This window comes from Cucumis sativus, chromosome 2 (genome assembly GCF_000004075.3).
Source record: "Cucumis sativus cultivar 9930 chromosome 2, Cucumber_9930_V3, whole genome shotgun sequence".
NCBI lineage: Eukaryota > Viridiplantae > Streptophyta > Magnoliopsida > Cucurbitales > Cucurbitaceae > Cucumis > Cucumis sativus.
In genome coordinates, this window is record NC_026656.2 from 21473244 (window position 1) to 21497984 (window position 24741).

Sequence of the window (24741 nt, forward strand, 5' to 3'; positions counted from 1 at the left end):
ACAGTTAAACACTACAAAAACCATTATTTAATTAATTACCCAAATAATAACCTGATTAAACAGATTGAATCGTCCTCTTTCCTTCTCCCACCTTCTTCATTTCTGAACCTCCAAGAATGGCGAAAGAACCAAATTCCAATCTATCCACCACTACCACCACCACCACCACCAACAACAACAAACTCTTCTCAATCATGTTACAGCCATTCCGGTGGCTTAAAATGCTTTCAACGGAGCTACATCCAAGTTTCATCGCCGGAGTAATCCTCATCTACGGTCTAAGCCACGGCTTCTCCGGCTCTTATTTCAAAGTCGTTTCCGATTACTACTGGAAAGACGTACAAAAGCTACAACCCTCAGTAGTTCAGATCTACATCGGGATATACACGATTCCGTGGGTGATGAAACCAATTTGGGGGTTATTAACGGACGCGTTTCCAGTGAGAGGGTATTTGCGGCGGCCGTATTTCGTGATTTCGGGGGTGGTTGGAGCAACGGCGGCGGTTGGGATGGCAGTGAAAGGGGGATTGGGGGTTTTGGAAGCATTGGGGCTTTTGATTGGGATTTCAGGGGCGATGGCGATTGCGGATGTGACGATTGATGCTTGCATTGTGAGAAATAGCATTGAAGTTCAGTGGTTAGCCCAAGATTTGCAAAGCTTGTGTGGAGCTTGTTCTTCGATTGGGCATTTGATTGGATATTCAACTAGTGGATTTTTTGTTCATCTTCTTGGCGCTCAGGTCCTTAATCTAATACCCTCTCTTTATTTTCCTTTTTCTAAATAATATTTCACCCATCTCTATGCATCTTCTTCTTTTCTTATAATTATAATAATAACAATTTAAAATAAAATTAACAAAAACTAAGGACAGAAATGTATATGTATAATAAACTAATAAATCATCAATCATTTAATATAAATTAACCATACACGGTTAGGTAGTGCCTAAAATCATAAAAATCATATTCCTGTTTTCTTTTCACAAATTTACTTTTTTTAAATACTAGCCTGTTAAGGTGACAAACAATAAAAGAAGGAATTCAAGTGTGATGTAGGATTTTATTTCAACAAATTTCTAATACTGTAAGTATTATATTTATTTTGTTTACACTCTAAGCTCATGTTTATATACGAGTGGATTGGACTCCACGATATTGTCGATAGGACCCACTCCATATATTTTTCACACTTTTGTAATATAAAGAATTTTCTTAAGATGGAACTAAATATATTATGTAATTAGGCAATATAGGTACGTTGGCATGAAATTAATATTTAGTAAGAAGTTGGAAATCGGAATGGCCACCATGTATAACATATTGCCAAGTTAATATACATGAAAGTAGTTGTACTTTTTAGACACCCTAATTATATTTATTGTTATTGTTTTTGTAAAAGGTCGAAAAAACAAATATAATAAAGTTGTCCTATTTTTTTTTACTTAATACGATAGTTTATTAACTATGGGAGGAAAAATAGTGGGTAGAATATTTATATCAAATTTTATCTCGGTGGACAGTTCTTATTCTATTTTGATTAATAAGCTTTTTACATTTTATTTTAATCTTTAAATATTATATCTAAAACCATTTAAATCATTATCTTTCATTTTCTTTTATATAAATTGTTTAACAATGACTTCACAACTCATCTTTTGTTTAAAACTTTAAACGGGTTAGGTAGTGGTAGTTAAACTATCAAATTTAATAATGAATGATAAATAATTGATGAAAAAATTAACACAATCTCCAAATTCTTATTATACAGATTACAAATTTATATACTAAATTTAGAAATATAATAGTTAAAAAGTTAAAAACTACCAATAATAACAATTTATAACCCTAAACTTTTGGAAATAATCAATTATAATTAAAACTCTTAATTATATTAATTTCATTAAATTTTTAGTAAATTGTGTTGGATTTGGAAAAAAATGGTGCGTTAAGACTTTTGTTTGCTTCAAATAAATATAATACACTAATTTTATAAGTATTTATTAAAATCTTTAGCTAATTTTTATTTTTGAAAATCGCTATAATTGTAATTGCACAAAATGGTATGATTTAGCCCTTGAACTGCTTACTATTTTTAATTTATAACGAACATTACAAATGTGGATTGTTTGGGCACAGGAAGCACTTGGAATCTTGGCAATTCCACCAGCCTTGGTAGTCTTGTTGGGGTTCTTCATACATGAGACACCATCCCCCACCCTTCAATATAATGGGAAGTCCAAGGTCCATCTCCCCCTAACAATATCTTCCAACTTTACCAATTCTTAAAAAAAAAAAAAAAAAAAAAAAAAAAAAAAAACAGTACTAATTTTGCTTTTTATCTGTTTTTAAAACATGTGCAAGAATTTCACAATCATCCATTTGAATCAAGATATTTATGAGAAAATGTAAGAAGTATTTTGAATAGTAAAATGAGAGACACAAAAATACAACTCTGACCAAAATGTATCTAAGTATTATTGGGACTATTACATGACATATGTAGGGAGGAAGTATAAAGCAAGTGGGAGTGGCCATAAGAGACACGTGCAAAGCCATCAAATATCCACACGTGTGGAGGCCTTCCCTTTTTATGTTTTTATGCCTTTCTCTTAGCATAAGTACCCACGAGGGACAATTTTATTGGTACACAGACAAGAAAGCTGGACCTGCCTTTTCTCAGGTAATTCTACATGTCGTCCTGGTCTCTTTTACTCAAATTTGCGTAAAAACGTCATGTCGTTTTCTTCACATTCTTGAATCGCAGGAATCGGTAGGCCTAATTTACGCAGTCGGCTCAGCGGCGTCACTAATTGGAGTACTAATCTACCACAAAACCCTTAGAGACTTGAAATTCCGACGAATCCTCTTCTTCGCTCAACTCTTTTACGGCGTCGCCGGATTTCTCGACGTCATCTTCGTCCTTCGTTGGAATTTAGCCTTAAGAATTCCAGATGAGTTATTCGTGGTGATTGAAGAGTGCGTTACTCGAATCGTGACGCGAATCCGATGGACGCCGATGATGGTTCTGAACACTCGACTATGTTCCGTTGGAATCGAAGGGACTTTCTTTGCATTATTGGCTTGTATTGATAGTTTGGGGACGTTGTGCTCGAAATGGAGCGGGGGATTGGTGCTCCATGCGTTTGGAGTAACGAGGAGTGATTTTAGGAACTTGTGGTTGGTGGTTCTGCTTCGAACTGTGTTGAGATTTGTGGTTGTGGGGTTCGTTTTTCTTGTTCCCGATGCGAATCAAACAGACATTTTGATTCCGGGTGATCATACGATGGTTAGAAAGAGTAGTTCGGAAGATGGGGATAACATTCCTCTTGTTTCTATGAAAAGCGAGGGTCGAGATTAGTGTGTACAGAGTGTAGAGCTAGAAATGTTATGTGGGATTGGAATCATTGGATTATAAATTTGAGGTATTTTGGATTGTTCATTTTTTGTTGTGTTGAAATTTTGTAGAAGAATGGGGTCAGAGAGTCTATAGGGGATAGAGCATGATAGAGTTAATAACATATGGACTTTATTAAAATTGTAATTGTTTTGTAATAGAATGTCCAGCTCCAAACCATTTACCTCTTAAGTTTTAGGTGTTATTTGGATTTCATATATTGTTGGATGGATATAGATATCAGATGTATCTGTTTGGATATGGATATATCAATATACAAAGTTAAAAATGTGAAAAATGTATTTAATTTATTAGATAAGAAAGCTAAATAATTATTTAATAAAATAGAATATAACAAATGCAAGCACACTGATGTGTGTCATAAATTAGATGAATATTGTTAATTAAATAGTTTTATTTAACAATAAAAATAATTTAATTAAAACATTAACGGTTGATTATATAATCTTTATATTAAGTGGTTTTATATAGCTAAGGCAAGATAAACTATTATCGTATTAGTTGATAAGTTATTGAGTATTAATAATATGTTTATATTCAGTAATTAATTAAGGTTGACAGTAATTGTTAATTATATTAATTAATCAATTTATTCATTTTTTAGGTATAAAAATCTGACTGGTTTGGAGAGAATATTAAAAGCCCACGTTAGGTGGATTTTAATGTTTCTAGATAGCAATATTATGGGTTTTAAAATATGAAAACAAGTGAAATAAACAAGTGATATAAAGCCCAATGCACTTCAATACATCATCTATTTAGTTTAACATTTGATTCCTAATCTATTTAGTTTAACATTTTGATTCTTAATTTAGTACATATTGTATTTGCCCTAGCTCATTACAACAAAATTAGAGTTTTTCACTTTCGGTTCATTTACCTACACGACCTTTGTTGGAATTGTCAAATGAGATCTTTTGAGTTGCCAAATGAGATTTTTTAATATTATAACTTATTGGCAAAATAATGTTGGTTTTAGATTATATATATAGAAAAAACGAGGATATTATTTATTTATCTTTTAACACCGCTCAATTCCAATATCATCTAAACTTTGTATTAAAACGAAGAAGAGTTGAGTTTAAATTGAGATGGCTATTAGTTCAATACATACAGGTTACACACTTTAGTGACATATTAAAAATAAAATCGGTGGATTTACTTTATTAATTAAAGCGCACATGTAACTCAATTAAATCCAAAATATTTTGTAACTAAAAAAGAAAAAGAAAGAAAAGAAAGAAACGAAAGAAAAGAAAGCCCTCGATTGACTTTGCGATGGTCAAGTCTACAGGCGAATCATTATCGGTCGTTCTTACCTGCGCTCGCTCGCTCTCTCACACACCGACCATCCTCTCGCGACAACACACCCTCTGAGCTTGCTCTCACCTCACCTTCACTACGTTTCTCCATGGTAATTTACACCCTTCTCTTGAACTTTTTTCTTTCTGCTCGACTCTTCCTTTCTACTTCTTTCAATCGATTAAGCTTCAATCTCACATTCCCGGCACGAATTTGGCCTATCCACTTATTTGAATATTGTTAGGGTTTCCTTACCAGTCTGAAACGCGTCCCAATATATGCGATTTTAAAGTATTAATCATCTCACTATCTTTGTTCTACTCAATGAACGTATCGAATAGTAACTGTAAGTATCTTTCTCTGCCTCCGAGCTGAATTAGTTCGTTTGCTTCTTTTCCCCCATTGTTTTACACCCCTCAGATTTTAGGGTTAGGTTTTTCTTTTTTTTCTTTTTAAACAGAAATTTGCATATGTTACACTGAAAGAGATTCAGTTCCGTTCGGGAATAGTTTTGACAATATTGTACAAATAAAACTTGTAAATGCACGTAATATCTTTAAATTGCTTGAGCATGTGATGAATAAACGTAAACGCTGTCATGGTATGATGTCATTTGTCAAGAAGTAGAAGATGGTTGCGCGGTTTGAGCTTCTCTTTGATTTTCTGAAGAGTTACCCTCACATTTATTGGTGAGTTTTTCTTTAATCAATTATATTCTTTTTCTATCTCCTTCAGGCTAACAGGCACACCATTCTTCTTATGCAAACGTCACACAACAGGGCAACTAGGACTTTTATGGATTACGATTCAATAAGTCAAGCTATGGATGGTATGATTTATCATTATGTTCAAATTTATTTTTTCACCTACTTTTGTTGTGGCTAGCAAGTTTAATCACCCATCGAACTTCTTTAAACATTTTAGTATGTTATGGTAAAGAACATGCTAGGGGAAGCGATCAAGCTTCTCAAACACTAACGTAAAAAGTAAAATTATCAACATCTAATTTTGAAAGTTTTCTATACCTTTCATTGGATGATTGGTTAGTTTCACTAAAGTTTTTATAATGCAAAAAGTTTTGCCTGTCTATTGATTTAGTAAGAGTCAAAGTAGTTTCATATGACAGCATCAGCATCAGCATCTGAAGGATAATTTGAACTTATTACATAAGAGGCATTCTTCTTGTTCGCTTTCGCATTTCTGATGGTTACGACCTTTATGTGCATGCTAAAGTTGTACAACCGTTCTATCCTTATTCTCCTAATTTTGGAGTTCTAAATTTTTACTTCAAAGGTATTACATTCACATACCTATCTTTACTGTTGAGTTGTGCAAAATGATACAGAAGTCAAAATTGTACCTCTAGAGCATCATTACAATTTTAGGTGTGTTTTTCCCCATTTATCTCTAATAACTCAAAGTCAGCATCTTATTAATTGTTGGTATGTTGGCTGCCATATTGCCGGCTCACATTCTAAGTGGTATAACAATGTAACCTTCATTTTTTCTTTCTTATGCGTTATTATTTATATATTCCAATTTCTTCAATGATTATTACAAAACTTGGTATTCTTCTAATTTTTTCACAATTGACTCTCCGTTCCCTGCAACATATTTGTCCAGATAAGTAAACTATTGATCATTAAAAGATTTAAAAATTAACCAGAATTTAGTACACATTATTACACAACTTTGATTGACCCGAAAGCTTTTGATGGGTTATGGAATTTTTTTAATATTATATCAACTCTCTTGATACTCCCATTGTGGCTTCAAAATTTGTTAAAGAGCTAACAAGTGAAATTCAATATCAATTGAGGAGGAAATGATTTTACAAGAGTTTGAACCCACGATCTCCTACTCCAATACCATGCTAGATACCAATTGATTCAAAACTTAAGCGGATGGGTTATGGACAAATTTAATATTGTATCAATACTCTAACAAACAACAAGCAGAAAACAAGGTAATAGAAGAAGTCAGAGTTGAATCTAATAACTACTAAAGTAGACATGGCCCATGGGTAGCTTATGAAGAGACCTGTCCACTGTGGTAACCTTCTAGTGGACGAGTAAGGAGCATTGCATTCATCTTAGAAAGTCATGTAAACTATTATTCAACAAAAATTCTCGCTGTTTAGCCCTTTATAAACAACTCCACTATCTTCCTTCTTAGTGGTCGTACCACCTGAACCTTTGCATTGGGGATGATGTGTCTAATAGCGAGTTCAATTGTTGATTAGTTGCTCTTCTAAAAACACAGGAACATGCAGATTGGGACCTTTGCTCCATGTTTATATAAAATACAAAATCATTTAGTTGTGAGTCTGTGACTTGAATGGAAACCGTTTTTATGACCATGCGGTGAACTGATAATAAAAGAGACGAGCTGTCAGTCAAAACTTTTGAGGACTTGGATTTAAAATATTAATATACTGTAATTCTTTATATGCTAGATTCTGTAAGATGATTAGTTTTATAGTTGTTGGGTGAGCTCAGTTGAGATAAAACTAAATAGGTCTGGACACTCATGGATGTTGAAAGACTAGAAAAGATGGATGCTTCGAAAAGACAAAAGTAGAGAAAAAAATGTATTTAGTTTTTTATTTGAACTTATGGAATATACCTTTGAACTGTTGGTACAGGTATATGTGGGCTGTATGAAAGGAAGCTTAAGGACTTAAATCCAGCCATCAGAAATATCACTTATGATATTGCTGATCTCTACAATTTCATTGATGGCCTCGCCGATATGAGCGCTCTAGTGTATGCTGCCTTATCTTTCCCACGCTTTTCCCTTTCACTCACCCCTTAGGAATAAAGATGAAACAGTTCGAGTTGTTGGAAAAGCAACTGTTTTTCCCAGTATCTTCAAAATGTTCTTTTTTTCAAAAAAGAAAAAAAAAAAGCTTTATGAGTCTTGAGGTCTATTGGTTGATCTTTATTGTCTGTATTTGATATTGGCGTCACTAATATCCATGCTTATATTGCCATGGAAATAGCTTAAATAGGAATGCCAAAAGATAGTTTGGAAGAACAAAGACAAGAACATATATTGCGAACTTTTATGATTTTAGTTCTTAGACTGATGTCAACATATTTAGCTCTTGGTCAGTTACAAAATAAAAGGCAGTTGAATTTAAATGGGCCTTAAATAGGAGTCATGTTTTATTGACATATTCATTTGTACACTGTATCATGAATCCATTTTTCGAAACATATCCATTCATCTATGTTAGTTTTGATGTCATGGCATGTTATCTGATTTCCACCTCCCTTCGCAGCTTCGAACATTCAATTCAGGCTTATTTGCCTTATGATCGGCAGTGGATTAAACAAAGGATATTTCAACATCTGAAGAAACTGGCACATTGAGACAATTATAAAGGCGCTGCATCTGTTCTCAGTAACATTCTAAACTTCTGCATCCAACTATCAAGTTAAAGATGCTCTTGTATGAAGTGTAGAAATTTATCCGTCTTCTCTGCCCCGCTTACAATCTGCGGGGTTCAATTATACATGAATCTGAACTTTCTGTGTGTGCATCTATGTCTAAAGGGTATTTGATTGTGTTTTTCCTATCCTTTACAGAAAGTATCTGTTATAATCTACAAGGTTATTGCCTGTTGGCTTTTGCAGATGGCAAGTTTCTTTTCCCCATCTTTGATGAGCTTCATTGTTAAACTTCGATTGATCCTCCTTCACAGTCTAGTTATTTCGTTGGCATGCATGGCCTGAAGTCGGAATTTTTTTTTCATTTGTTAACATTTGGTTTTTGGTTTTTGAAATTAAGCTTATAAACATAGTATTTATCTCTAAATTTCTTGATTTTTTATCTATTTTCTTTACCAATGTTTTAAAAAAGCAAGCCAACATTTTGAAAACTAAAAAAATAGTTTCCAATTTTTTTTTTTGAAATTTAGCCAAGAATTCAATAAAAGAAGATGCAAATTGTTGTAAGAAATTTAGAGGGAATAAGCTTGATTTGGTCTGTTTTCTTTTTGTCATGCTTCAACATAATCAACCAAAATTTTACATATGATTGAATGAAGTTAAAGCGTTAATTGCATTAATAGCACAATAAAATATTGTTTTAAGTATAAACAAGTGACTTTTTAATCTGTTATTTAAGAATCTCAAGAAAGGAAATGCAACATTTCGTCAAAGAATCTCAAGAAAGGGATTGTTTTCATTGCTTTAGACTGTCTACTGTTTTATAACTCATTAACAAAGAACATGTTAATTTTTAATTAAAAAATGTCAAAGCCTGTTTCTCATTAATGTTCTTTAAATTAAAATTGTTTAACACGTTGACAGTTCCAATCTCCATTGTTACAATTGTTGTACTTAAGATACAAGACTCTCCATAGAAACAAACACACGTATATTTTCATTTATTTGGATTGAGTTTGATGTTTTCTTGATTTTTCAATATTTACGCTTAAAAAGACAAAGAAAAAAGAAAACAACTATCTACGCATGAATGATTTAATTAAAAGAAAGGAGGAGACGATACAAAAACAAAATTTTAACATAATCATCGTATACAAAAGAAGTGACCACAACTCACCAATAATGAACACAGGCTTTTTAGTCTAAATTCACACATATTTGCTTAGCTTTAGTAGAAGTTGAAGGGAGAGATTTGAACATAAATTTACATATTGATCTTTGTTACGGTCCGTTGAACTAAAATTTTGATGGCTTTGCTTAGCTTTACGTTGGTAGAAGAGGAGTGGGAAAAGAAAAGAATAAATAAATAAGAAGAGGGTAAAATGGGAGAGTAACGTAGTTTAGGGTCCGTATAAAATGGAAACAAATTGGGTGACCGACGAATAAGAGATGTACCGTGACTCTACAATTTGTACCCAGCGGTAAGGGTAACATAATTACTAATTTTCCCGGGTTGCTCTGTTTCTGCTCTTCTCCACTCCCAACTCAAATCTCACCCCTTTTTCTTCAATCTCCGCCCCCTCCCTTTTGTCATCGCGCCACCGTCCCCAACGGAAAACCACTTTCAACCTTCATTGATTATCCTTCCATTCTGCCGGAACCCTAGCACTTATTTCCGACTCTCTATTTTCGTTGTGAGTCCTATTTTTCTTTTCATCCCTTTCTACCAATTCTACTGTGTGCTTCGATGCGGAGTTTTTCTTTTATGATGTTTATTGTTCTTCCAAGCGAGCTGGGTTTTGTATCAATGTTTACTTTTCTTGGATGATTTTTTCTCTGGCTTTATGGTTAGACTATTGGTTTATGTTCGGTTTTCAATTTATCAATCTTAGGTCGCGTATTTTGATGTTTCTGTTTTCGATTCGCGCGTTTCTGTTGCTTTATTATGGTTCACTGACTGAACAGCTAGACGAAGTCTTTCTTAGAAAGCTGAATTTAAAAAAGGGGTTAAATTTGTTTGGCTTTGGTTTTTTTCTTGAGAAATGGGGTTTGGTCTTCTTAATTTCTGCTTCGTTTGTGGAAAATATTCCTGGCTACTTTGTTTTTATGCTAGTGCGTAAATTGCAAGAGCGTTAATCCAGGCGTGTTGGGTTGTTCTGAACTTTATCAGCAAGCAATCCCATTCTACTAGTCATATAGCAGTCGTGCTCGGTGATTTATGAATCGAGTTTCGAGTTTTGACGTGAGATTTTTTTTACTGTGTCTGGAACTAACGTTTATTAATGCTGTATAGAAATTGATGCAAACATGAGTTCATTCTCCATCACTCGGAAGAAGACTCCTTTCCAAAAACACAGAGAGGAAGAAGAAGCAAAGAAGAAGGTATTTGGTCTAACTTATTAAGCGGATTCACTATCTGAGGCACTAACTGACATTGACTAGTCTCATTAATTTTATTTCATTACATTTTATAGAGAGAGGAAGATGAAACTGCTCGATTGTATGCGGAATTTGTGGAGTCATTTCAAGGAGATAATGCACCTGGGTCTAAGACTTTTGTTCGTGGAGGAACTATCAACCCCAACGAGAAATTGAAGAGTGAATCTGAGGGTCAGTGCCACTACAAATCTTTTTATTGCACTTGTTAATTACTGATGAAGCTTTTAAATTCATAATTCTGTTTATATCAGCAATGTGGATAAATAGCTAGTTTTCTATTATTTTGGGGACACATTAATAAAAGTATGGGCCTTTTTATTCGTTCCCGGATGGCAGGTGAAAAGTCCAAAGATGGGGTATCTGTTCCAAAGAAGGGAAGTAGGTAAAGAAATGCTTTTGATTAACCATATTCATGCTATTTTGACGAGGCAAGATTTGTTCGAAATTTCTAATCTTTAATATAACAATGATTTGCACAAAATAGAGAATTAAAGATTTAACTAGAAGAAACTGCCCTGATGTTGTTCAGTTATGCTGCTAAGCACATTTCAATGCCTTTACTGTTTCAGCTACGTGGAAGAATTAGAGTCATTATGACCTGTCATAGTGTTCAAAATTCCTTATTCTCTTTTTCATAATATAATCTTGTACAATGCATTGAATTATACAAGGCTTGCTAGTCGGTGGTGAATTCAGATTCTTGAATTCAGCTATCTACTGTGGTAGATATTAGTATCTGATTTACAAATGACCGCCTATTTTCATATTACAGTTATTTTTAGTTCTGGTTGCAACAGTCAGCTGGTCTAGCATTGCAGTCTTGGTATTTTGTTTCTCACCCTGCTCTCACTCACATGGATATAATAAAAAAAAGAAAAAGAAAAAAAAGAAGAAAAAGAAGAAAAGACAATTTTCACTTTATTTTGTAGTTTAAGTTTCTTGCATATGTATTTGTCTGAAGTTTTTACCCTGCTTAACCGTTTTTGCAATGTAAGGCTATATATAATTGGTGATTTTTTACTACTACTTGCATTAGTTCTGAAAAGGGATTTAAAATTGTAAAATTGAGATTCTTTTAGGGGAAACATACATCTTTGGAACGAATCAATGATTTATTCCAAAAGTTGGAAATTACCATCTTATTAAAAGGTTTTAGAAACCTGGTTTTTCTCATGGAAAGTTAGAATTTAATTGCGAGTGTTCTCCGTTGTGCTACGTGCTTATTCAAAAGAAAGATTTTAAATTTGTTACAAGGATAAAGAGAATTTCATTTTATGTAATTATCAAAGAAAAAAAGTCAGTTTATGTAATTGAGGAAGTCTCTTCATCGAGGTTCATTTGTTATGAAATGAAGGTTAAATCTTTGATAGACAAGACTAGAAAATTAGTCAAGGTTAACCTTTAGTACTATTGATGGACTTCTTGATCCCAGGCATGAAGCTTAGGGATGGTGCCTTGTCTCACAGTAGGCGTGCACCTTAGGTGAGGCCCAAAGCTCTGGGTCTTGGGGTTCTTTCATTATTTTGAGAAAAATATAACAATTAGGATTTTTCCTTTGTTATTGACTATTTTTTACTAGGACTAAATGCAAAATTCCTTATGTTTAACTTTAGGGCTTGTTTTCCCATACTCCCACTTCAACTATGCTCTCCTTTTTATGTAGTACTTTTTATATATACAGTGTGCCTAAAAAAAAAAGCCTACACCTTTTTTTGCACCTTGCACTTGAGCCCCAGAAGTCTGTTTGGCGTGCTTGTGTGTGTGTGATGACATACAAAAAAACATTGTGTGGTATATTAAAGGCAACAATCTTGATTGAGGAAAAATGAAAGAATACAATGACATCCAAAATGTTAAGTGCTCAAAACGATCTTCGAAATTGATGTCCTAAAAGAGACCTGAAATCTAGCTAGGACCAAAACCTCACTTGGATCCATCCCCAATCCTTTAAAAACTATGTTTCTGCTCATACTTAGTCCCACGAAATAGTGCATTCCCAACAAACTATAAGAACATTTTTTTCCCTCCGCGAAAAGACAGATGGAGGAGGAGCTCTCTGATCAAATCCCTGATGTCCTTGTGTCAATCAAACAAGAGGGCAAAAGTCATAAAGACGCAAAGAATGTGATCCAAATATTCCTCTGCTTTTGTCATGGAGTACAATAGAATGGGCCAACTAACGCAGACCACTTTCTTGCAAGTCAATTCACATCCCGTGCCTGTGCCACATCTAGGTCTTCAAATGAAATACACCTGACCAAGTCGTTCCAACATCTTGGCATAATGTACGCCTTTTTTTGGTATACCAAGCAAGATAATGTCACCAAAGCAATGAAAATGTAGACAGAGGCTGAGGACAGCATTTGCTATGAGAGAAGCTTTACTGGTGAATTTGGAAAATGTTATTTGTGGGATATAAGGAGCTTGAAAAAGTCAATTTCTTGTTCTGGACTCTTAAGCCATGGAGGAATAGATACATCAAACACATGCAAGAAAGGTTTCTTCAAATCCCTCGTGATACAAACTACTATGTGATTCATAGTAGTGTGAACTGTGAGGAGGTGGCTTCATTTGTTTTTCCAATGCCTTTTCTACTAAAACTACCTGCATGCTGCTTTTAAGATGCTTTAGCGTCTCAGTATTTTGATGGAATTTTTTTAACTATTCTGGGGGATGATGTAGTTTTGACAGAAACAACTTCAAAATTATATAGTGGGTTTGAAGATGAAACATTTGATGGGTTTTATAGGTGCTACAACCTACCAATTGAGTACTTAAGTAGTCAGATTGATTTGAGGGAATAACATTTTGGGCTGGTTTACGTAACTTTCAATAGCTTGGGCCTCTTTCCCCACTCATTTGTAAATTTCATCTAACCAGTGAAATCTTGATATATTATATGACGGGAAAAAAGCCCATGTTTGGTGGGGGGGTGTACTGAAGTGTACATTTTGCCAATTTATTAGATTTATTTTTGGCAATACAAATGGTGAATGGGGCTCAGTTGAGAGACTTTGGGAAGTGAAAAATGGGCTTATTCCTAGTCTTACTTTGTTGGTTTTGACATTTGGTTTATGCCACTTGTTATTGTGTGGCCCAACGCTTGAAGGAAACAAAAAAGTGCATCATTCGGTTGTGTTTCAGAAGGAACACAATATTTGAAGGGAAAGAAATAAAGTTTTCCTGTTTCTACCAAAAAGGATTGTCATTCTTATTTCAGTATAGATCAACAAAAGAAAAAACTAATATTATTCTTTAACATCCTTACTTCTTTCAAAAGAGAACTATGTATCTCCCTAACAAGCTCCAGTAACAAGAAAGCTCGCCCATGTTAAACGGTCTGATTTCAGGCAGAGAAGTCTCTAGGTTAACCCTATTGGTGGAATTGTTTTTTGAACTAGAAGTGGGTGAAATTTTGATTTGATATGGTGATAGATGAAAAGTTGGTAAAAAAAATATTGATTTGATTAGGTGAGATGGAGAAGAGAACAGCTTGAGCTTCATCTTTGAAGCAATTAAGTGAAAAGTTATTTCTTTTGAAGAACGTCTGATGATGGTTGGAGAGACCCGTTGAAGAGTTGAGATGTCTTTGAGGCAATTAGTGATTTGGGGTCTTTTGGGCTTGGTTTTTTTGTTGCTTCTGTATTCTTTCATTTTTTCTCAATGAAAGCAGTTGTTTCTATAAATAAAATGTTGCCCAAAAGGTTCATGTGATTTCTTCAAAATATTTGGAAGAAAAGAATTCTAGATTTATTTTATTTGCAATGGTAAATTGTAAATGTTTCTTGGATTCAGTTCTGAAGTTGAAATTGTGTAGCTTCTTTATCTCTGTTTAGAGATGGTGTGAAAATAAGCCTTTCTTTCAATAAATAAAAATAAATGGATAAGAATAATTAGAAACCGCACTATCATCAAGAAAAATGAAAGAATGTACATGAACTTACAAAAAGAAGAAAAAACGCTAAAGTAGTCCCAACATTACCTACAAGAATATACCCAAATGAGACTAGGCTGCTAACTACTAACTAGAAAAAGCTTGATTAACATACAATAAAAGAAGTGTTAAACCTTACAACTTTCAAAACCTCTTTAGAATTAGACGGTTTATCAGATCCTCTAAAAATTCTACTATTCCTTATGTAGGGAGACTAAGGTTAATTAGGATAATTCCTCAATTAATCCTTTTTAACTATTGTTTTATTTCCTCAAATTTTAGTTTGCTCTCTAATTCCCTACTAATGGAGGGCCTTTTTTCACCTTAAATCATAATGAAGATTGACATGCCACTCATAAAACTGCCAAAACAAAAAGCCACAAAACTCCTTGCTTTTGCTGAACGGGAGAGTTTAGGATCAACTCTTTTATCATTGAAATTTGAACAGAAATTTTGTTAAGAGATGAAGCATCCTGAGATGACTTAAAGTATCGACTTCGAACTAGCAACCTGGCAGGAAATGGTCAAGTTCCTCCTCCAACTACCACCTGCAAAGAACATACCATTGCAGGCTCAATATAAAAGAAAAATGTCTCTGGAGACAGTGCTGGGTGTTCAGTCTCATACAAAACTTGCTAAGCAAATAAGTTTACTTGGATTTTTAGTTTATAGAGAGGAGAAAGTTGAGGCATGTGCTGATAGGGAGAACTGAAGCAAAGGACATGTAAACGAGATCTACAAGAGAAACTCTTGGATGTTATCAGAACCCAAACCCAGAAATCCCTTTCGGATGAACCAACCAATAAAAAATGATAGAAAGAAGGGTAACCAACTGTTGGTTTGTAGGCATGGAGTGCATGTGAGGTGCTTCAAATTTTTATTGGGGCCAGGGTTCAAAACCCGAAAATCCATTTTCGTTGATGCATCAGGCTGCGATTCTTTCTGTTGTGTGCTAAATCTACAAGATGGCTTGTATTGATCAAAGTTGGTACTTGGTACTGGGATTCTTCAATTGATGTTGTTTGACGGAAAACTTAATCATAGATCGCTTTTGTACTGGTAAACGTTTGCTTAACCAATTCAATTTAGTTCATTCATTAAGTAATTTATTAGGTAGTTAGAAGTGTTTGTATTGCTTTAAGTGGGTGTGGGATCACCTAAAGAAGGTCTAAAATGAGCAAGCTACTTTTGAGAACTGTGCTGGAATTGAATGGCCAAAATTTATTGCTGCCTTTACTCCCTCCCTTCATTCGAGCAATCTATACTGAGTTGGAGGTTCATCTTTGATACTTGTTTGCAGATATGTGCCATCTTTCATTCCACCTCCATTGGCATCCAAGGGAAAAGAATCTGACAAGAAGGTAATCTGCTTATCATGTTTCTTTATCATTTCAGATGAAATCTGTAGGAATGTATTTTGTTCTGAACTATTTTACAACGTCTAGGAGCTGGAAAAGCCAAAGGAGAAAGAAAAGGGGAAGTCTAGGAACATTGATCATTTTATGGAGGAGCTGAAGCATGAGCAAGAGCTGAGGGAAAGACGAAATCAAGATCGTGAACATTGGCGGGAAGGACGCCATGGAGAAATCTCAACGGTAGGTGTTTTCAGCAGCATGTGCAATACCTTTTTAATCTCTCATAGATAGCAGGGACCAAATTTTTATCCACTTCATTTTTTTCCATTCGTATTGATGTAGTTTTTTGTTCTAAGCCAGATAATGAGATTTTTGAGGAGGTACTTTAACTAAGTTAAATAACAACTTGTGCACTAAAATCTTTTTCTTGTGTGTATTCCATTATGTAACACACACATGCACCTCTATTTGTTTGTCTGGGCAGTATATTTATTATTATTTTATTATACTCTCTTATGTAAGATTTAACTTAGTTTCTTTGTCAACTTTTTTACACATCTAATGTTTCTGTTCTTCAATGTCTAGCCATCTAGTCGATTTGATGAACTGCCTGACGACTTTGATCCCAGTGGAAAGTTCCCTGGATCATTTGATGATGGAGATCCTCAAACGACTAACCTTTATGTAGGAAATTTATCTCCACAGGTACATTTTTCCTGTACTCTTCTGTATCTTGTTTTTTAGTAACTAGCATAGAAAAAAGTCCATTCACTTTTTTTATCTTAACCTTTTTAGGTTGATGAGAATTTCCTCCTTCGAACTTTTGGAAGATTTGGACCAATTGCTAGTGTAAAGATAATGTGGCCAAGGACAGAGGAGGAACGAAGACGGCAAAGAAATTGTGGATTTGTAGCTTTCATGAATAGAGTGGATGGACAGGCTGCAAAGGATGAAATGCAGGGTTTGTTTTGTTTTGTTTTATTTATATTTTGGAGTTACTGCCTCATAGTTTTTGTTAACTATTGTGAATTGCTATGTTTTACTATGGTATTTCTTTTAGTTATCAATAATTATCTAATGATATTTGCTTTTTTATAATTTTTTTTTTTGCAGTTTCATTGTTTTATGCAATAGTTTTGATTCTTTTGATACTTCACTCATGTTTCTCTATCCTAGTTATGGCATGGGATCCACACACGCCCTACTCCACCAAGAGATTTTACAAGTCTTAGTTCTATTTAGATAACTGCTAGATGATGTATATAGTTAAATTTGCCTTTCACCATCAACTTAAGCTTTTGGGTCAATTTGTGATTTAAGATGGTATTAGAGCAGGTGCTTTAAGGAGATCCTGTGTTCAAACTTGTGCAATGTTATTTACACATGTTGGGTTTTTTTTCATATTTTAGGCCCATAAGGGAGGAGAATGTTGGATGATATATAATTAAATTTTTCTTCACTCATTAGCTTAAACTTTTGGTTCAATTGGTGACTTAAGAATGACATAAAAAGATTGTCTCTAATTAAGAATTCCTACCGAAGTTTGAATCTGAAAGTTGGATTAGAATACCCCTAACCATCCGTTCAGCAATGTGGGGGAAGGGTGATCTGAATTTTCTGCAAAATAAAGACCTTTGATAATTGAATTATTGAAATTGGATTCTTTTATCGAATTGACCATTTCATTGTTGAAATAGGATTCTTTTTTTGGGCAGTTAAATGTGATTCTATATAATGATTATTGAATTATTAATTCAGCAGATGACTCAAGATTCCAGAATTTTATTCTTGAGTTTCTATGTTTCCTTATTAATATATAGTTTATCTTTGTCATTTCAAAATTGTTATCATTGGTGTTCAGTAAATTGACATTAACCATGAAAGCTTTGTACACACCCTTAAACGTATCTGGAGAAGAAAAGTATAAGTTGGTTAAAACATTTATGTGCAGGAGTTGTTGTTTATGGGTATGAGCTGAAAATTGGATGGGGAAAGTCTGTTGCTCTTCCTTCCCAAGCATTACCTGCGCCTCCTCCCGGTCATATGGCCATTAGAAGTAAGGAGGTTCGTTGTTTCTACTGGATTTAGATTTTTAGTAAACTAGAGCAATTCGACACCTTTTGATTTCACCTTCTTTGATTGACAGGGTGGCACTGTTATCTTATCTGGCTCATCAGGACCGCCAGTCACTTCTGTCCCAAATCAAAATTCTGAACTGGTAGGATACCTTTAATTTCTACCTTAACTTCCATTATTTTTTACGCTTTATGGTTGAAATTGGTTATCAAAATGCTATGTTTGCATATGGTAATATTATTGCATAAACCATCCTCCCCATTAAAGCGAGCATAGCTCAATTGGTATATGAGTAGGTTAATAATCGTAAGGTCTCTGGCTCGAACTCCCGAACTCTCCTACCTTCAATTGACCATCCTCCCTAGAATTTGAACTCTTTATTTGACAAAAAGGTAAAGTATTATGATGGATATTTGAATTATGATGACTCACCAATCTGTGAGCCTTTTTAGTTGCTAAGATGTACAACATTATCATTAACCATAAATCATTAAAGTTTATTTTTAATTTTTAATGTCGGGACCTCCTGATCCAATGGTTTTGTTCCTTGGATCTTTTCGTACCTTGAGAGATCGTCTCTTTTTGTTACTTCAATAAAAAGTGTGTTTCCTTTTAGAAAAAAGAACTACTGTTCAGACCTCTTGATATGTTGTGTTATTTCTTCCTCTTTTAATATATATTGGACGTGTGTTGGGCGGCAGCTATTTATTAATGATTTGGGTGTAAATTAAGGGTTGGGTGTTAATGCAATTCTTGCACATCTAAGCAATTGCTAGCCTTGTCCTAAAAGAAAAAAAAAAGCAATGCTGGCCCTTGCTAAAAGTATAATTTGAACTGCTTGTCTTGTTTTAGAGTTATAATTTACATACTTAAGCCTCTTTTAAGGAGATTTGGGAATAGAAAGCATAATCGTACTCCTTCCATGTCTAAGGAGTTACTGTAGGTGTAGGGAGCAATATTTATAAACATGATTATCTCTAGACATTTTAGCTTTTGGCGCCTTAAGCTTTGAGGCTTGCATTCTCAATTGAATATGGTCCCTTCCCTGCTCATTGCATTTGGATCTTAGTCTATCCCTTTATTTTTTCCATTTGAAAATAGACTCTATTTCTTTACTGATGTTTTGACTGACATTGCTAGGTTCTGACACCCAACATTCCTGATATTACTGTTGAACCACCTGAGGATGATCATCTCCGCCATGTCATCGACACTATGGCTCTTTATGTTCTGGATGGAGGCTGTGTTTTTGAACAAGCTATCATGGAGAGGGGTCGGGGAAATCCTCTCTTCAACTTCTTGTTTGAGCTTGGTTCAAAAGAACATACTTACTATGTTTGGCGACTTTATTCATTTGCTCAGGTAAATGTCTCATGTATACTAATCCAAATTATCATTTAGAGACCAAGGATATCTCTGCTTTACAGTCTACATGTGCCTTCTATTTCTACTTGAATATAGGGGGATACTCTTCAAAGGTGGAGAACTGAACCTTTTATCATGATAACTGGTAGTGGGAGGTATGCTTGTCTGAAACTATTGGCAGGGGCAATTTCAGGATCTAATTTGTTATTTTATATAGTAATGGATATCAGGCCTTCGAAAAAATGCCATAAATGTTAATTATTTTGAATCTACAGATGGGTTCCACCACCTCTTCCAACTGCTAAAAGCCCAGAACTTGAGAAGGAGTCTGGTCCCACTTATGCTGCTGGAAGAAGCAGAGTAATTGTCACTTTAAAAATTTGATGTTATTTCTATCATTTCTTCATTATGTATTCTACCTAACTGATTTTTCTCTCTTTCTTTCTTTTTTCATTTTTTGGTGGGTGTGGGATCATCTATAGCGCATGGAGCTTGAAAGAACATTAACTGATTCACAAAGGGATGAGTTTGAGGACATGCTTCGGGCATTGACACTAGAAAGGAGTCAGATAAAGGAAGCAATGGGGTTTGCTTTGGATAATGCTGATGCAGCTGGAGAGGTAGCTCTGGCGTTAAGGGAATTATTGAAATGCATGTGAACAAATATGGATGGTTTTCTTTATCCTTCTTGAAACCAATATTACTCTACTAAGATGTTAAAGCCTACCAACTTGTTTTATGTGTATGCCTTTTCTTCTACTTCTTAGATCATCCTTTACATCTTCTTAGGGTGCTCATTTCATCTGTTTGTTAAGGGTGATTTGTTTATGGTTGTTCTCAGGTTTATTATTTTCATTATTCCTCTTCTGTACAATCGTAGAGTTTTATCATATTATAATACTTTCCATAGCCTATATTTTTGTGACCTTGTGCAATTGTATTTATGCACTCGAACTGAGTATCGAACACAATTTATTCTTCCTGTTACAAATAGTGGACTTAGGTTGTGTTGAAAGCCCAATGGTAGTTAAAATATACTTTCCCTTAATTTTTTATTATTTTAACAAGGCTCATGTTGCCTATAAATACTCCTCCTTTTGTACCTTTATTATCATAAGAAATATCAGTATTGTGGTTTTTCTCCCTGTATTAGGGTTTCCATGTAAATTTGTGTTTGTTTTACATCTCTACTTTCAATACTTTCTTTTTCTCCCTCTTTTTTTGTTTTCTTCTCTCTTTCTTTTTTTTGGTGTGCTTGCCTTTTCAATGAACTGTCTTCTCTTTTTCTCAAAAGAAAAATAAAGAAAAGAAAATTTTCCCTTGAAAAGCATACCAATATGTTATTCATTATTGTTTTTTCATCCATGAAAATTGTGTTTTTCTGAAAAAAAAAAACGTTATTCAACTTTATCGTGATTTGTGGAATGTTTGTATTCCTGTGTTAAGTTTAAAAGGAAATTTGTTTATTTTGTTGATCTATTTACTTTTTCAAATTGCAGATAGTTGAAGTTCTAACAGAATCTTTAACGCTTAGAGAAACTCCTATTCCAACCAAAGTTGCAAGGTTGATGCTTGTGTCTGATATCCTTCATAACAGTAGTGCTCCTGTAAAGAATGCATCTGCATACCGCACAAAATTTGAAGCAACATTACCCGACATCATTGAGAGCTTCAATGATCTATATCGCAGCATAACAGGGAGAATTACGGCAGAAGCCCTCAAGGTATTACTTCACCTATATCTGTTGTAGATCAACTTATGTTTTTCCTATATTTGCTAATTTGATTATACGTCTCTGTTTATGCAGGAACGAGTACTGAAATTATTGCAAGTGTGGTCCGATTGGTTTCTGTTCTCAGATGCTTATGTCAATGGATTGCGAGCCACGTTTCTTCGCTTAGGAAACTCTGGTGTGATCCCTTTTCATTCATTATGTGGTGATGCCCCTGAGATTGAACGGAAGGCCAATTGTGATGATTCAGGAGATGGGAGTAAAATCAATCAAGATGCTGAATTGGCAATGGGCAAAGGAGGAGCTATGAAGGAGTTAATGAATCTTCCCTTTGGAGAATTGGAAAGACGGTGCAGACATAATGGGTTGTCTCTTGTTGGTGGTAGAGAAATGATGGTTGCACGTTTACTAAGTCTTGAAGAGGCAGAAAAACTGAGTGGATATGAACTTGATGAAGACTTAAAATATAGTAATTCTCATTCTGGAAGATATTCAAGTAGCTCAAGAGAGACTAAAGTTGAACGAGGTCCAGCAGAAACTTCGGGTTGGAGCCGTTTTGGGGACGATGAGGCAGATTTCCAAAGGATGGGTTCTGTGCCTTTGGCTCAAACTCTTTCCATTCCACAGCCTGAACTAAAAGGCTTCATAAAGTCTGGGAAAAATGATCCTGTTTTGCCTGCCTCTAAATGGGCTAGGGAGGATGATGAAAGTGACAGTGAGCAAAAAGGAGGTACTAGGGGTCTCGGCTTAAGTTATTCATCTTCAGGAAGTGAAAATGCAGGTGATGGTCCTAGTAAAGCTGACGAGATGGAGATTACTACGGAGCTAAGTGCCCTTATGCAACCTGATAGTGGGTTGAATGAAGAGCAGAGGTACACAGTCAACTTCTAAAGCTGACGATTTCTTTCTTTGTAAGGATTTAAAATTGGTGGCTTGTTGGCCCTGCTGGTTATTGATCCATGCATACCTCCATGCATCCCGTTAAGTGTGTCATTATATTGAAGCTTTTTAGTTTTATGCACATCTACAAAATATCTATAAAAATCTTATTTATTTTGCTGCATGTGAATTTATTGTGTCAGGCAAAAGTTAAGACGTGTAGAAGTGGCTTTGATCGAATACCGTGAATCCTTAGAAGAACGAGGTATCAAAAGTACAGAGGAAATTGAGAGGAAAGTTTTGATATATCGGAAACAACTAGAATCTGAATACGGACTGTCGGATTCCAATGAGACTGCATCAAGGAAGAGTAAGTGTTATTTCATAACTTTTTGGACATAAGATTTAGATTTGTTTTAAGTTTATTTATGATCTGATCTTTGTGACACTTTATTAAGTTAAATTATTCAAGTTCTAGTATTTAGTTTATTACATGTTTATCTACTTTAGTTTCTTATCAATTGACAAGTATTCATAGTGGGGGAAAACTGTCTTTTTTTACTCTGTTTGGAATCAGTTTTGGCCCAAAGGCAGGATAGAATTGGTCGTTTTCATGTGCAATTATATTAACGTTTTCCCCCTTAAAATGATAAATTTGGAAATTTTATGCGATTAATAATATATGGTGTTGTGTGCGCGCCCTACTGTAAACACATTCTCTCTTAAAGTTGCAATAGATTATAATCATTTGTTATAAATTATTATAGTATGAGTTTGTTGGTATTTGTACTCAAAATCCTCTTCCTGTGTACATGTTCAGAGAGGAGGGATAGACCGGATGATAGCCATGAGTCATCAAGGAAGCTGCATCGTAGCCAGAGCCACAGTGATAGCCCAGTACGAAAGTCATCAAACCGAGACAGAGACAGGGAAAATGACATGGACAGAGAGCGAGAAAGATCACGAGACAGGGACCGAGAAAAGAGTGGAAGCAGAGAAAGGGATGATCACGACCGAGATAGAGGTAAAGAAAGAGATAGGGATAGGAGAAAACGAGGAAAATAAGAATTCCTTCCATCAGATTTTGCCAAGCCAAGTGTTCTACAAAAACTGGATGCGGGTCTATCGCAATCATGGGATGCGAGAGTTTTAGGCAGGTCAGATGTCGAGAAAAACAACGTATCGTAATTTTTGTTGACAGTTCATGTTTTAAGAAAACTAAGGTATGGATGTTGTGGAGAGAGAAGGGGAATTTCGCTCATCATGTGTATGGTAACTGGTAAGGTGTTAATTGATAGGAAGTAATGTTCCCCATTGAAATGAAAATTCCCATGTTCATGTTTATACTAAATATTACATTTGTATCACAACATTTTCCTTACCATTCCCTATATCTCAACTTGAAAATCAAATCCGTTTGGTATAGGAGTTTTAAATTCTTTTACTTTGCCTCAACCCTTTCCAAGAGTTCAAAAATGATTCGTATCTTCTCCAGCATATGGTTGTTTCCACTCATCATTCTTTCGGCCATTTGGTTATGTTTTCATCCATACTCATGGGCACTACATATCTTTAAAGAACAATACTGATATGAATCAGAATTAAATGGTGTTTATTCTTGAACCTCAACATTTATATACTTCTTTTCCATCTATTTTTATTTAACTATAAACCTCTCCGTCGGTCGTCAAAATTGAAGCTTTTATATATATATATATTAAACAGAAGGAAAAAGAGATGTAGAAAACATTTTTGGATGAGCATCAAATGTCTTTGTACTGTTATACATCAATATAAAGAAAAACATATAAACCACTTATTTCAACTTACTTATCTTTCAAACCTTCTTCCAAATGATTCATTAGGATATGATAACTAAGAATAAGTCAAATCATATTTAGTTTACGTGTAAATTTTGTTTTAATATATATTGATATGACATCTTTTAACTTTAAGAGACATTTGAAATAAAAGGTTGGTTGTTATAGTTCTTAGTTATTATAATTGGATTACAATATTTTGTGTTCGAGGGTGTAGAGCATTTTTGTTTGAATTACGATAATATGTTTTGAGGTTTAAATTATTTTTGTTTGAAAAGAAAACATTACAACTTGAGGTGAATGTAAACTAGTAAAAATATTATGCAGTAAATAGAAATTATTATGAAATAATATTCACTGTAGTTATTATAGTGTCATAGATAGTTCTTGTTCCGAAAGCTCTAAGAAAAATGATGATTATTTATTTGTGCTTAAAATGGAGCATCTCCAACAAAAGCAACATAAATTGTAAATGCTATAAGTAGCTAATCTACACCCTAATTCATAAATCTGTCATTAAATGGGAGAAAGACTTTTTTTTTTTTACCAATAATAATAATTGGTAGATCTTTCCCTAGATTTTTAATTTCATTTTCGTAATTAACTTTTCTACTACAAAATATTTTCTTTAAGGAAAATCTCCAACCTTGAAGGAGAAGATACAGAAAATTCTACATGAAAACGCTATTCAAGATTAAGGAAAGTGGTTCATATTATGTAGTTGTAAGATTTTCTTAATATCGATTTTAATCTTAGTTTCAAGAGGCTAGAAAGGAGTATTTATTAAAATTGTGAATTTGTATATTTATTTTTTTTCAATTTTCTTTTTAAATATTAGAAAATAGTTCCTTATATATTAATTATCAGATTTAAACTGTCATTTTCGTTTCTCCTTCATATGAAACCATTTTTTGCAAACAAAATAAGAGATTTAAATTTTCTTATGGTTAGGAAACAACCATTTCGGCAATAATAAAGAAAAAATTCAAATGAGAAAGATGGAACCTTCAGAATTCAAAGTGGAAAAATGC

At 34.2% G+C, this 24741-nt stretch overlaps 3 protein-coding genes across 4 annotated transcripts; all 3 read left to right on the forward strand.

The window, feature by feature from the left end:
• LOC101204527 (probable folate-biopterin transporter 6) lies at positions 1-3586 on the forward strand. Of its 2 annotated transcripts, XM_011651546.2 has the most exons (4): positions 2-740; positions 2137-2241; positions 2504-2680; positions 2765-3586. In XM_011651546.2, the coding sequence occupies exons 1-4, from the start codon at positions 117-119 to the stop codon at positions 3356-3358; spliced, it is 1500 nt and encodes a 499-aa protein (XP_011649848.2). In that variant the 5' UTR covers positions 2-116; the 3' UTR covers positions 3359-3586. The 2 variants fall into 2 exon arrangements, with proteins under 2 accessions (XP_031737442.1, XP_011649848.2); XM_031881582.1 differs by lacking the exon at positions 2137-2241 and having other exon boundaries at positions 1-740.
• Positions 3587-4616: 1030 nt separating this feature from the next.
• Positions 4617-8354, forward strand: LOC101209762 (enhancer of rudimentary homolog). The gene is made up of 4 exons (XM_004138649.3): positions 4617-4829; positions 5453-5546; positions 7362-7482; positions 8001-8354. Exons 1-4 carry the CDS (start codon positions 4827-4829, stop codon positions 8089-8091), a joined length of 309 nt encoding a protein of 102 aa, XP_004138697.1. The 5' UTR covers positions 4617-4826; the 3' UTR covers positions 8092-8354.
• A 1191-nt stretch (positions 8355-9545) lies between these two features.
• Positions 9546-23334, forward strand: LOC101209274 (protein RRC1). Its single transcript, XM_011651898.2, has 18 exons — positions 9546-9803; positions 10403-10491; positions 10584-10719; positions 10885-10930; positions 15783-15843; positions 15928-16077; positions 16423-16542; positions 16633-16798; positions 17789-17901; positions 17984-18055; positions 19054-19275; positions 19375-19433; positions 19554-19638; positions 19761-19898; positions 20778-21002; positions 21087-21883; positions 22094-22260; positions 22711-23334. The coding sequence occupies exons 2-18, from the start codon at positions 10417-10419 to the stop codon at positions 22953-22955; spliced, it is 2877 nt and encodes a 958-aa protein (XP_011650200.2). The 5' UTR covers positions 9546-9803; positions 10403-10416; the 3' UTR covers positions 22956-23334.
• Positions 23335-24741: the final 1407 nt, after the last annotated feature.

Coding starts and splice junctions, on each gene's coding strand:
- LOC101204527 (XM_011651546.2), top strand. CDS start 117: ATGGCGAAAGAACCAAATTCCAATCTATCCACCACTACCACCACCACC. Junction 741..2,136: donor TTCATCTTCTTGGCGCTCAG/GTCCTTAATCTA, acceptor GTTTGGGCACAG/GAAGCACTTGGAATCTTGGC. Junction 2,242..2,503: donor AATATAATGGGAAGTCCAAG/GTCCATCTCCCC, acceptor TGACATATGTAG/GGAGGAAGTATAAAGCAAGT.
- LOC101209274 (XM_011651898.2), top strand. CDS start 10,417: ATGAGTTCATTCTCCATCACTCGGAAGAAGACTCCTTTCCAAAAACAC. Junction 16,078..16,422: donor GCCATGGAGAAATCTCAACG/GTAGGTGTTTTC, acceptor TTCAATGTCTAG/CCATCTAGTCGATTTGATGA. Junction 16,799..17,788: donor TGCAAAGGATGAAATGCAGG/GTTTGTTTTGTT, acceptor ATTTATGTGCAG/GAGTTGTTGTTTATGGGTAT.
- LOC101209762 (XM_004138649.3), top strand. Junction 5,547..7,361: donor AATAAGTCAAGCTATGGATG/GTATGATTTATC, acceptor CTGTTGGTACAG/GTATATGTGGGCTGTATGAA. Junction 7,483..8,000: donor GCCGATATGAGCGCTCTAGT/GTATGCTGCCTT, acceptor CTCCCTTCGCAG/CTTCGAACATTCAATTCAGG.